At 38.7% G+C, this 13,977-nt stretch overlaps 1 protein-coding gene across 1 annotated transcript in view; it reads left to right on the plus strand.

The window, feature by feature from the left end:
* The first annotated feature begins 410 nt into the window (after window positions 1-410).
* Window positions 411-13,977, plus strand: part of IFT81 (intraflagellar transport 81) — a 42,759-nt gene continuing 29,192 nt past the window's right edge. The window contains exons 1-7 of the mRNA XM_005434577.4: window positions 411-800; window positions 1,582-1,685; window positions 2,314-2,494; window positions 5,411-5,500; window positions 6,557-6,622; window positions 6,941-7,051; window positions 8,290-8,374. Coding sequence (XP_005434634.1) covers window positions 657-800; window positions 1,582-1,685; window positions 2,314-2,494; window positions 5,411-5,500; window positions 6,557-6,622; window positions 6,941-7,051; window positions 8,290-8,374 — 781 coding nt within the window. The 5' untranslated portion in view covers window positions 411-656. The remainder of the gene's footprint in view (window positions 801-1,581; window positions 1,686-2,313; window positions 2,495-5,410; window positions 5,501-6,556; window positions 6,623-6,940; window positions 7,052-8,289; window positions 8,375-13,977) is intronic.

Below are 13,977 nucleotides of genomic sequence, written 5' to 3' on the forward strand. Positions count from 1 at the left end.
TGCCTCTCCTCTGGCCGCTGCAGGCTGCGAGGGCAGCGAAACAAGCGAAAGAACAGGGACCCGCCGGGAGAACCGAACCGAACCGAGCCCGCCCCGCCCCGCCCCGCAGCCCGCCCCGCCCCCGCTCTGCGCAAGCGCGGCCGCCCCTGGGCAGTTTCCAGCCGCTCCGGCGCCTTGCGGAAGTGACGCCATTGCCCTGGTCCGGGCAATCGTTACCAGGGTAACCGGGAGGCGCGCGCGGGAAGTCCGGGGCGGCCCGGCACCGGTCCGCGCCGGGGGGGGGGAAGGACGAGGCGGCCCCGCCGCCTCAGGGCGCTGCAGCTGGCGGGCGGCCCCGCCGCCTCCCCCCGCCGCCTCCCCCCGCCGCCTCCCCCCGCCGCCTCCCCCCGCCGCCTCCCCCCGCCGCCTCCCCCCGCCGCCTCCCCCCGCCGCCTCCCCCCGCCGCCTCCCCCCGCCGCCTCCGTGAGGGGCCCGGCCTTCCTCCCTGGGCCGTGGGGCTGTCGGGGCGGCCAGGCGGGGCCCCGTGGGCCGGGGGCACCTCACCGCCTCGGGGGCGCCTCCAGCCACCCTCCCGGCGGCTCCCGGCTCACTCTCCCTGCAGAGGCCTCCTGACATCTCTTCTGTCTTTCCTGCAGAGGTTTTTCCAGGACACGATCATGAGTGAGCAAATCCAGTTCATTGTTGAGAAGCTCAATCAAGAGCCCTTCAGGAAGAACTACAATTTAATCACCTTTGACTCCTTAGAGTCAGTGCAGTTGTTGCAGCTGCTCAATGATGTTCTGGGGGAGATTGACCCAAAGGTAAGGAAGGCAATCAGGGCTGCTCAGGCCTGTGTAATCACAAGCATCTTAAATGGGCTTGACACATCAATGTGCTTTTATTTAGGCCTGGCTCTGTATAATCTTGTGGCGTGTTTGGTTTACCAGAATAGCTTGTATGAATCTTCCTGGAAATAAATGTGCCTGGCAAGAATTCTTTCTGTCTATACATCTATGTGTTTTGGCAAACCAGCAAATGTTTCTTGGGCCAGGGGTACTGGATCCCTGTCCCCCAGAAACATAACTGTATATTTTTCTGTGGAATCAGGATACAGGTCTTACCTTGGTTCATATGGACAACTGCTGTGTTCTTGCACACATGCATAGGGTAGGAACTGATCAAGGACTGAACCTCATGACTTAGCTGTTGCAATTGATATTGAATCCCTCTCCTTTGGGGCTACCAAAAGTGTGTGTGAGATCAGAAGGGATTGTTTATACATCGGGGGTGCAGATATGTGTGCCTTGGTGTGCTAGGATAGCTGACTTCCTTAGTGGAAGTAATCAGCTCATGTACATAGATGAGGTGCCATGAGCCAGGAGAATGTATACCTCAAATAAATTTACCTGAATACACACGTTGGAGAAAAATCCATTAGAAGAGAATTGAAGTTTGGTGATAAAAAGTATGTTCTGTATGGAGCATCTAATTTCATTGACATACCATGATACATGGATAAAGTCAATTCCTTTAGTGTTGCTAGTTAATTAACATGACTTGGACAAACAGTGGATAATTAAATTTTTTTTTAAAACGATTTAGCATGCTGTTGACATTAGAGAAGAGCTGCCGGAACAGACAGCTAAAAGAATGTTGAGTCTTCTTGGTATCCTTAAATACAAACCTCCAGGAAGTATATCAGACTTGTAAGTATCTTTTTGTCTACAGATCACGGTAAAACATCTTTTACCGTTTACAATTCAGTACTTGTGTGTCTTTTTGATCTCGACTATCCCAGTGGGTACGTGTAACGCCTTGAAGGCAGCTCCTGCCTTGTGCCTATGGAGTGTATGTTATAGGGGATGGCAGCAGAAGGCTGCGGCGGGTGTAGGCTGCCCTCAGTCCCCGCCGCAGTCGCTGCTATTGCGGAGCCAGCCAGGAGAGGGTGCCGCATGACTGGAGGGTCAGTCCCGTCCCCGTCCCTTTCAAACCACCCGCCCGAGGCTGGATTGCACCCTTCTGCGCCAGGTTATAGTCCAGAAAACCTACACTCTTCCCACATTGCGATACTCTTCGGGAATAAAGGCAGAAAAGGAAGAGTTGTTGTTGCTGGCTTTAGCCTTCCGATGTGTTTACGGGGGTTTTATCTGTCTCAAGGTAGCAGAATTGGGATCATAAACAGCAAACCGGCATCATGAATGTTTTCTCTTTTCATAACATTAATAAAATCATTAAGCAAGTGGAGGGGGAATGTCAAAATATTGCAGATTGTGCCAAGCTAGTGTTCTTTAGTACGAGAGTTATTGGTATTTTCTTTTTGTTGTTTTCATATAGGAGTGCATTTCGCCAAGGGTTAGTCACTGGAAGCAAACCTGTAATTCATCCTGTTTTACATTGGCTTCTTCAGAGGACCAATGAACTCAAGAAAAGAGCTTATCTGGCACGTTTCTTAGTAAAATTAGAAGTGCCAGCGGAGTTTCTACAGGATGATACTGTGGCTGACGTCAATAAACAGGTACAGTTTTCCATGAATGCCAACATTTTACATTAATTAAAGTGCAAATAGGAGGGATAAATGAACTGGGAAGTTACTGTTGAGCTATGTGTTCAAGTGAGTTATATTAAGAGCATGTTGGAATCAAGGGTGAGCAAAGATTCCTAAGAAGAAATGCATGTCTTGACCACTTTTCTTCCAATAACCCTGAAATTGTATGTTAATGGGTAGCATTGAATTAAAGGTTTCAAGCCCATTAAATACTGGGTGCTAAATAATGTTCAGAGGCATGCTGGCCAAGACAGGCTTTTATTTCTTAATTATTAAACACTTTTTCTTCCATATGAACTATGAAAAGGATATTTTTAACTTTATAAATTACAACTTCAAACTAGTCCAGAAAACGTTATGACCAAAAGCCAACGTCTCCTAATTGTCAGTTGATTATATAGTATTTAGTACCTAATATTTGTATCAGCCTTATCCCACTTCTGCTTCAAACATTTATGTTTTTGTGAAAAAGTAAAATATTTCTTTTTCCTGAGCTGACATTCCTATTCATTATGTTTCCACTTCTTTTGTGAGCATTAAATGTTGATTTTAGGTAGTCAGGCTGGGTGGATTTGAAATGTAAAGCTTAAAGTGAATCAAAGTTATGGTTTTAGACCTGTATTATGAGGTACATATTTACCTCATTTTTATCCAGTTTTCTGTGCCTTTTGTTATACATAGTGACTTGCAAAATCACAGTGTTTTTGAATGTTTGTAACAGGTAACTCAGTCTATTAATTGTGTACCAGCAAAGCTGTATAGTCTGACTAAAGCTTGACTAAACCTCTTATTTTTCTGTTACCACTAACAATATTGGATTTATAACCTGGAATAACTAAGCAGAAGTAGCAAAGAGAGAAAGGAATGCAGATTGTATGGTTTTTCAGTATGTCGCAGTCTTAGTATGTATAAATATCCAACTCCCATAATTTCCATTAGGTAAGATGTGTTCCTTTTTGGAATTACAGTAATATAACCATCTTATTAAATTAATACCTTGCTGATTATTTCAAAACAGAAGCTATGGTAATATAGTACCTTAAAGTAATTTAACATTACAATGCAAATATTGAGAATCTAATAGATTAAAGAATTTAGCCTAAATATTTAGATACAGACTTGCAATAGTGTGTTTTAAGAAAATATTTCAAATATGAGAGTTTGGAAGTCGTAGAACATGGTCCAGTTTTATGGTGTATAGGATGAAGTTTAAATGTACTTTTGTAAATTATTTAAACAAGATACTGGGAATACTTGCCACCTTCCCAACTGGGTTGTGATTTAGACATCGGATCGGCTGCAGTATATAGTTTAAAAAGTTAGCAACTTCAGGCACAAATCTAGTTGTCTGGTCATCAGTGAGTTGCCCCCAGGTGCCAGGAACCTTTCTGCGATAGGAACCTGGGTGTTCTTTGGTCATTTGAGTGTGTCACGTATTTCGGGTGCATGTGGGATAGCTGCAGCTTTTATTTGCTGAAAGTGAGAAACCTTCCCTTCATTATGATCGGCCAGCTGTGCTATGCCCTTGTTTGAATCTTGCCACTGGTCTTGAAATTTTGTGGTCCTATAAGGAAAAGACTTACTAAGCTCCCCTTTTGAAAGAGGGAAGAGAATCCACACAAAGGAAAGCTGTGGGCATCAGCAATTGTGAATACAGTTGCTCAGAGACTACCTGCTATTTGATTATTTGTTAAAGTACTTCTATAATGCCTAAGTGATATAATGCAGGCCAGTTGTGTCTTTACTCCTACTTTTTTGTAACTTGCTCTTCATTGTCCAGCGTGTGCATACCTTGTCATACCTTTATTTGCCATTTAATGAAGCTCTTTCTCTATTACTTTATCTTCTTCTGAGTAGCCATTTTATTCCCATTTTGTTTTAATTCATTCCAGCTTGTTGGTGTGTGCCTGATATTGAAACAACCAGAAATGAACAGAGCATTCTAGATGCTGGTTCCCCAGGGTTTTATAGAATAGAATTGCTGCTTCACTGCTCAGGATATGATGCCTTTGTTTGAACTGGCCTTTGCTGTTGCCATTTTGTGTTCAACATTTATATCAATTGCTCTTTCCAGGAAGTAAAAAATGACTTGATATTCTCTTTTTAGATTTTTCCATCTCATTGAGTGGCTGTTTCTGTGGAGATTATCTTTCCTTATATCTCAGCTTGCATTTCCCCAAGTTGAATCTAAATTTATTTCCTATCCATATTTCTAAACTCTTTCTGTCCCCTGTTATTTCTCTACCCACACAGACTTTCACACTGCCTCTCAGTTTAAGATTACTGGTGGGCAATATACTGGTGTGGAAGTAGCACACTGTCTACTTCTTTCTAACTACCGAACTACATATATCAATCTCTGTAATATACTGAGGGCATGATTACGCAATGTGTCAAACCTGTTTCTCACATGTAAAGTCAGGTGTGTGCTCGGATTCCTTTGCTGAATTGAAGCTCAGTGCTTTATAAATTTAAGATCCGTTGCTTCAATCAAGCATGCTATTAGATCAAGCTCTTCCTTGTTGGGCTGATAAATTTACATATGTGATATGCACAGATTTATAGTAAGAGAGAATAATTTGTTAATATGGCATTGTCCCTTTCAGATAACATCTTATCTTCCTGTTTTGGAAATACACTATGTATTCCAAGGGAAGAGGTGAAAATACCGAAGAAATTGTGAAACTTCTGAGCATACTTTCAAATGCAAGATAATTCAGTGTGATTTTTTTATTATTTCATGTTGACAAGCTTTTGTGATGAAAAAATGCCTTTAATTCTTGTTCTCACCATATTTCTATTTCTGTATTTACTGTCTTAGTAGTAAAGCAACATGTTGATCTGAAAATCCTTAGACACAGAGATGGTTTTTATTTCATTTTGTAGTATGAAGAACTGATGGAAGCATTTAAAAACCTACATAAGGAGTGTGAGCAGCTGAGAACATCTGGTTTATCTACTGCAGAAATAAGAAGGGTAAAAAATTCTGACAGAATCGCAGAACTTTTGTTTAGGTTTTTCTTGAATATTTTTGTTGGTTTTGTGGCCTCATTACAGTGTGCAAGTTGTAGAGGTCAGAGCTGGTAGGCACTGCAGCTGCCTTTTTGAAACTGCTTTGTTGGCAAACAGATGAGAAAGTCCTCACTTGTGCTTAAGACTGAGCTTTCTGAAGCAGGTTGGGAAACAATGCTGCCAAGACTCCATTCAGCATGATTTTCAAATATTAGAACTCCCTTTCCTCTGAATGCAAACTGATGCAAAGCCTTTTGCTTCACTGACGTAGGGTAGTAATTTCAGAGGGTGTTGAATGAATTAAGAGCTTATGTCAACAAAAATGATGATCCTGTGTGGCTAAGGTGTGAAGTAAGGATATTTGCTTTCAGCAAAATATTTAAGCATGTGTACAGCTTTCCAGTAAGACATATAGACGAGTTAAGCAAATGTTGAGATAAGGTCTACATTTGGAGAATTTAGTTCCCTTTCTCTTGTAACTTAGTCTGTGGAGTCCAGCTGTTGTAAAATAGGATTAAAGGAGAATAATAATTGGTTAAGTGTTTTAGCACTAGAAAGTGTGTCTTTGAACACAATTTTAATACAAAAAAAGCCAGCAAACATCTCTCCTATGCAACTTCATGCAAAATTGTCTGCCAGGAAGTGGATAATGATGGTAACATTACGAACATATGTTACACTGCATCAAATGTTGAACTCATGCTGATTTTTCCTTGGTTGTTTCTGTTTGCTTGTTTTTATTTTAGAGAAATCAACCTGCTTTTATTTTAAATGTTCACACTAATACTCAAGGATGCAGATGAGGGAATGTTAGCATAAAGAGAGCGGGAACTGTGGGGGAAGTCAGAGAGAAGAGATTGGAATCTTGGATGTTCTGATCATAGATCAATAAAATTATAACTGCCTCAGTGTATTCAGAGAAAAATTCCATTTTCGTATTAATTTGAATAGTATTTAGTCCAATCCCTATTATATTGTAAATAAATTAACATTTCTTTCTTTGTTTTTTCTGCTTTTTAGGACATCAGTGCAATGGAAGAGGAGAAAGATCAACTCATCAAAAGAGTAGAGCGTCTTAAGAAGAGGGTAATAGGAGAAGTAACACTGTTACGTTTCAGTGTCATAATACTTGGCTTGCAACTCTGATTTTGGAATGCAAACAAGGATTAAGATAAACATACTGTATGTCTAGGAAGGAATCGAATAACTAACTGACCCACAGGGAATCTGCCTAGGCCTTAGTCCAGAGCTTTTAAGAATCTTGAGTCCAGTACTTTGCTGTCATTTCTGAGTAGTAACATCTATGGAAGGGAAGTGCTAAGTGGGCTTGTGAGACATATGATCTCCTTAATGTATTTCTCAAATATCTGACAGTAACATGCACTATTTATCCACTTGCTGTAGGTGGAGACAGTACAAAATCATCAACGGATGCTTGAAATAGCAAGACAGCTTCGCTTAGAAAAAGAGAGAGAAGAATCTTTGGCTCAACAGAAACAAGAACAAAAAAATCAGGTACTGACATAAAAGCATACGTGTTAAAATAAATGGTTGTTGACGTTTGTTTGGGAATCATGCATTTTAAAAAGTACCTCAGGAAAAACAGTACAGTTTCTCCCAACACTAGCAAATTCAATCCTATTCAACATATATATGTACATTCTAAGGGAAAAGGCTTGACCCTGCAAGTTCGGAAAACCTCATTCAAGGTACTTGGCTGCCTCAGCTGCCACTGACATCATCATTTAGCAGTCCCAGGAAATGTTCCATGACTTACTCTTGTAGCACCCTAAGATAATTCTTTATATTTATGGTAGTGAGCAAATGTTTCCTTAGTTTGATTTGTATCTCTGTGCAGCTGCACTAAGATTGCAGGGGCTGAGTAATACAGCCAGTACCTCAGCTTTTCATTGGGTGCAGGGAATATGTATTCCAGAGCAACCTTGGCATATTGTTCCCAGAGTTTGACAAAAATGATGTCCTGGGAAGCCCTCGAAGCAGTTGACATCTGAATATAAGGGTGGGTTTTGTTCCTGAGCTATGTTGTCAAAACAAGATACTTCAATAAAATCCAGTGCCCTATTGTTGCATCTTCTCACCAAATTCTGTAGCACAAACTTCAACACTGTATTAAAAGGGGAAACCCCAGATTTCTAGTATCGCAGTCTGTATCTAGATGTGGAATCTGTGTGAATCGGTAGGCTTTCAAGGGGATGGGTCTTTGCTTGGACCCAAGTGAGACCACAAGTCAAATGAAAGTGATGTCCAGCTAATTTCGGTTCTTAGTACACATCTCTCTAAATCACAAAAATGCTCATCAGCTGGATGTTGTTTGGCAACAAGCTTTCCAGTGGGCTCTCAAGTTGGGCAGTGGATTGTTGTGACAGCTCGGCTGCATTGCAAGAACTGCAGCATAAGGATAGTCACCTGCTGCAGTTATGGTGCTTGCCATCTCTTTTTTGTTTTTCTGATGTTCAAGCCACTCAGTGTTTTTGGTTAAAAATTGTGTAATGAATTTCTGCTATAGAGAAAATAGTGCTCAGGAGTACAAGAATACTTTCCTCAATTAACAGTAAGGAATATCAAGTACGCTGAAAATTTGCTGTGGCATGTTCCCTTGTGAAACAGGGAATCACCAGATGCTTATAGCTACCATTTTTTATTTTTGGGGATTCTTTTTGATACTCTTTTGTTTTAGTTGTTTGAATATGCATTTCAAAGCTTACAAAGTGTGTCCAATTGTCTTTCAAAAGTTGTTCCATGCAGAGCAGAGACTGCAAAGAGCACAGCTCCAGCTGAAAGAGATGCATCATGCAGTAGTGGATTCAAAACCTGAAAGTAAGTAGTACTCAATATGTTCTAAAGGCACATGCTGGGGATCCTAAAGCTGAACATGCCTTGCCCCAAATAAACAGGGAAACAATCACAAGGGAAGATGGTATCAGTTGTATTTCTGAGATCCACTTTTTAAAAAATACTAAAACAGTTAAATACTGAATACTAACCGTAATACTCTGTAAGAAAAAAAAGCAGTTGGAACTACAAAGGGTTGGAAAAAGCAGAAACCTGTTACTAAATCAGGAGTTTGTCTTTTCTAAGGTTTTATGCCTTTTATATTTGTAATTGGGCGTTGGTGAAATATGGCTTCTTTAAAAATTTTCTCAATGAATGTACAAATACATTGAATACTATGTTTTATTCATGTAGGCTTTTTCTAGTTCTTTTAGTTACCTTCTATAAAATATTTCTTTGAAAAGCTCTAAGGGCTGTTTCTAATTGTAGTGCAATTTTGTGTTGTAGTTTTGTGTGGTACCAAAAATAAAGCTACTTCCTAATTAAGTTTTTTTTATAGATTATGGATTATACACACACATACTTATATATGATTATGTTTATATTATTAGTTTAATTATAGATACTAGATGTATCTATATATTGAAACCTATATATTTATACATGAATATATTTGCTTACATATTAAAATACTTTGTTCTCATTATACCACTGTAGCTGATTGAGTTGTATGTCGCTGTGTTACATTAGTAATAGCAAGATTGCTTCTCCTTGTGTTCAGGGATATCTCTGTCTGCAAATAACCTCAGCAAAATAAATTATACAGCTTGTGGAGTAAGTTAGTACTGTAAGATCATTTATAAATACAGCAGGTGGGGAGGAATTGCAGTTACTAGGTAAATGCATAACTGCCTCCAAAGGCTACAATTTGACAGCCTCTAGGTTTCTGATCATTTAATCACTTTGAAGGAACTGTAACAAGGATTAGCCTGGCAGTTTGTCAACAGAACGGGGAGTCAGTTTAGGGTTAAGTGTTTCAGATGTATGTGATCTTTGGCAAGTCACTTAACCCCTCTTGGTTTGTCTCTTGCACTTGGATATCAGTACCATCACAGGACTGATAGAGGTTTTATGTGCTGTTCCTACAGGCGTTGACTTTGATTTATAGGGAAATACTTCACTGGATGTAAATTAGTGAGAAGGTGTGAGACTCAGAACAGTCCTTTCCACAGGTCTTTTCCAGTTGCATTCTAAGTTGCTGTGGTGTAAAAAAAACCAAAAAACCCCAAAAACCAAAAGAAAAATGGCCTAGAATGATTTTTATTATATGTATAACTTGCTGCCAAAAATGATAGATTCTGAATAGTTATTGGTGATATATATAATGACTTAGTAAAGTCAGTCATTTCCCTACTCTTTCAGTTACACTTAATATTCCAGTTGCATCACATAACTGCTTTGGCAGCTGTTTTGAGTTAACAGAATTTTTTTTTCAGTCACCACCACATTGTGTTGTTATTACTTTGTAATTTTACTTTAATTTTTTTTACGATGCTCATCAGCCACTGAACCACAAATGGAAATAAAAGAGTATCTGAACTGTCGTCTTTACTCAAAGGGACCTGCAATGGATTTTATAACTCTTCCATTTTTGCAGTAGCTATCGGAGAGTTTATACAGCAAAGCTGTGTCAACATTTCTATTTCAGTTCCTGAGTTTTTTTTAAGGCCAATGGAAACTTCATGGGTTCAGTTCACAGAAGTAAAGGTAACATAATAAAAAGCCAGTAAATATGTCATTTAATCATTGAGATGAAAATACAGATACAGTTAATGTATTTAATTTCCTTATCTTGAGCCCTGCTTGCAGGGGACAAAAAAAAGTGTTTAGATGTTCTGCCGAAAAACTTGGAGTCATTCCTTAAGAAAACTTTTGTTGAAATTTTGCCCAAATAAAGACTTCAGGACTTAGTTTTGTAATTGCTTATCCCCATAGCAGTTACAAAGACACTGTCTGTAGTAACAATTACAGAATGCCAACTGTCTTTTTTAAATAATTGAAATTAGGTGACCACAGTGCACTGAATAGGATTCCATTTATTTTAAAAGCTTTCTTGGTCTACAGTTAGCACAATTTATTTTATTTTAAAAATTCCCTTTGGCTGTAGCTAGATACCTCAGCTGCCTATTCGTATCAGTTTAGTTTGTATGCTGACAATTCAACGGCTGGTTGGTAGGTGTGGATTTTCACTGGAAGTTAGATACTTCCCTTTAGAACAGTTATCTTCCATTTTTAATACTGCTTTTAACTTCCAAAGCAAGATAAAATGATAAAAGTTGTTGTTAATGAGTAGAAGCTTTTTAGTTTGTGTTACAGATACATGCTGCTTTGATTACTTCATCTTATAATTAATTTAGGATTAAGTACTTTAAAGAAATTTAAAGAAACTCTTTAAGGAATAAGGAATGCAACTAGCACGTATTCATGAGTATCATTAACATGCAATTAGCATCAGTCTGCTTTAGGTGTGCCAGAAAAATACAGCTTATGGTTAGTAGGGTTTTAACTCTTAGAAATACAGTATTTAGAAGACTTTGTATTGTATCTTGGAAAACAGTTGATCATTATGAGATGTTTTACAGACTAAAATTGATCATACTGTTTTCCACAGTACACTCCTTCCGAACTTCAGTACTACGCAGTGTATTGTTTAACTATAGTGAGGCAGTAGCTGCTGGTAGCACTGAGGAACATGAATTTGCAGTTTCTGGGTTTTCTTTTGTGGTATTTTTGGTTTGGATATGAATAGTATTTTTATTAACACTGACCACTAGTTTGAATAACCTAGCTCATGCTTCCTCAGCAAGATTGCCATCTTTTTGCTTTGAATATCTCTGCTGGCACAAACACAAATTGTTAATGCCAAAAAGTGAACTGAATTACTGAAATTCTTGATCTCTGTCCATTTTACAGGACATTATTGTTCACTTTATTGGCAGAAATATGAAGAAGTGGATGACTAGCTTGAAAATATTGATTAAAAGAATGTGTTAAGATAATTGTGTTGTTGATAAACAGTGAAATGTGTAATTTATACACTTCATTAAGTTAATATGTAGTAGATTTAGAGCGCTGAGAAGTTCAAAGATTCCAGTCAGAGGAGTTGCTTTGTACAGATGTCTATTTTAAGTCATTCTGAACACTTGCTGAAAAACAGAAATTTAGGATGCTATTATTTAAATAATCCATTTCAATGAAAACATTAACATTTTTCTTTTCCACAGAACTATCTTTCCCTAAAATCCCCAGGTTTAAATGATGTCTACCAGTGCTGCAGACCACATTACAATTAGTTATAGATTTATTTGATAGAGGAGAATGGCTTGGGTGGAACTTTTAATTCGATCTTTAAATGATTTCATTTATTATAAAGTCACTGTCAATTGATGCAAGGTCAGGGGTAAAGCACTTTTAAGTGAACTTGGTATCTCTGATGAGAGTACAAGTCTGGTTAGTGAGATTAATTGTATTACTATGGTTGACTTTTTTAAGACCATTGGCTCTTAACTTGCAGCCCATTTTGAAGAACAAACAAGGCAGCAAAAATTCAACATGACCCCTGTTAAAAGGATTGAAAGGAGTCTGTTGAAAGTTTTAGAAAGAAAATTAATCAGGGAATCATCACCAAGTGGATGTTTCTAATAGGGACATACAGAAATCAGTGTTTGGCGCTCTCTTGTTCAGTGTTTACATCAGATACCTGAGAGAAAATAGCAAATTATCACTGGTGAAATTGCCAGGTGAAATAAATTTCATCATTTTGGGGATTTGATTTTTTGGGGAAATTTGGGGAAATGACTGAATATTTTTTTTATTGTTGATTCGAAGTGGCCTTAATCACTTAAGAAGCCAAGGCAATGCCAACAGTATATATTTTAAGGAATAGCCAGGTGACACGGTATTCCTCTAGGAATGAGGTATGTGCAATGTAGTTACAGCCTGTGGGACTCTTTAAGAAGTAACTCTGAAAAGGACTTGTGGGTCATCATGTAGAATGGTACAACTGGAGCTCCCAGTGTCAGAGAGTTGGTGCTGTCCATGCATTTATTTAGGGAAGAAAATGGAGTAGGAGAGTTATATTATGTCTGATGTGTCCATCACTGCAACACGGTGTCCATCGACCAGAATTCAAGAAGCACATTGAAAGGTCAGAGAGATTTTAATGAGCATCAGTAATAATTATAAACACGGAAAGCATAACTTAATGGCAAACTGAGGAAGCTTTTTAGTTTCTCCAGGTGATATCAAAGGGGTGATTTGATCATAATCTGTTAGTGTTTGCGTGTCCCAGGCCTCTGTTTAATACAGGGGAATTGGAAGTGATATCATTGGAAGCTGTGGGAGGGAATCGTTTCAGTACTCTGAGGATGATTGCAGAAAGGGAAGTGAAAGCTTTGATGTAGGGGAATGCCATGTGAACCTCTATCCTAGATGTGCCTTTGTCACGGTCTTCCTGTGTGATACTAAACAAAGCGTTGGCAAATAGTCTATAAAATGAGTGCTCCTCTTTCTTTTTCTCTCCCCCCCCTCACCACCCCCCCCAAAAAAACCCCAGTTATTGTTGCAAATGGTTTTGATATAGGATGCACAATTGGTAGCCTGTAGAGGGAAAAGAAGTAAGAATCTGAGCACAAGGTGAGTTAAGTTTTAGATCCATTAGCAGAATTATGCAGAGAAAATTGCCTCTTTTCTACGTGACTGAGCAAGCACTAAGTAACTCCTTCTCCCATCCCTCTCTTTGTAATAATAATAATAAAATTTGAATGGAAAACATGAGGAGTTGCTCTTAATAGCTCTCCACATGTAAATATGTGGTTGGCAGAACCTTGCTAAAATAACCTTAGGGCACAGAGCCAGACTTTCTGTGCGGCTTACGTATGTAGATTTTGTAACTATAAGTCAATGTTAAAACATTAAAAACAGAATTTATATGTGTAATGGAAAGATTTAAAGTATGCTTGCTTTTCTTTCCTCTAGCCTGGGAATTTGAAAGAAGAATGTTTTTCACTGAAAAACAACAACAACCAAGAGCTGCCCTGTGTTTTGTTTTTTTAAGGTTCTGTTAAGCAGGAAAAAAAAGCTCTTAGGTAGTTACTTCTCCATATGTTGAATTGTACAGGAGGAAAAAATATATCAAAAGTGTTTAGGAAAGAAACTGCGTATACTCATGAGGGATGTTGACGACATCGTGTCTTTCCCTGTCAAGATGTCAAGTTTTAACTTGCTTCGTTGCTTGTTGCACCATCAAAAGTAGGCATGATGCAGAACCAGTCAGTTTAAAAGAAGTTGGTAGTAGCTCTGAGGTTATCCCAGAATCTAGCTAGTGATTAAGGTTATACCCTGTGAAGTCAATCGGTTCAAATGTACTTTTATGACAGTAATTGTTTAGGTGTCATTATTTCCAGAGTTTAGTGTCATATCTACAACAGATTATTTAGGCATGTACGTTTTTGTAAGAAAACTGGAGTACAAGAAATAAAATATAGGCTATGTATGCAGATATATATTTTTTTCCTACTAAGAGGAAAACAAGAAATTTGTTTGATTAAACAAAAATGTTAATATTTAGTATCAGAATAATTTAATTG

This window comes from Falco cherrug, chromosome 1 (assembly GCF_023634085.1).
Source record: "Falco cherrug isolate bFalChe1 chromosome 1, bFalChe1.pri, whole genome shotgun sequence".
Taxonomy (NCBI): domain Eukaryota; kingdom Metazoa; phylum Chordata; class Aves; order Falconiformes; family Falconidae; genus Falco; species Falco cherrug.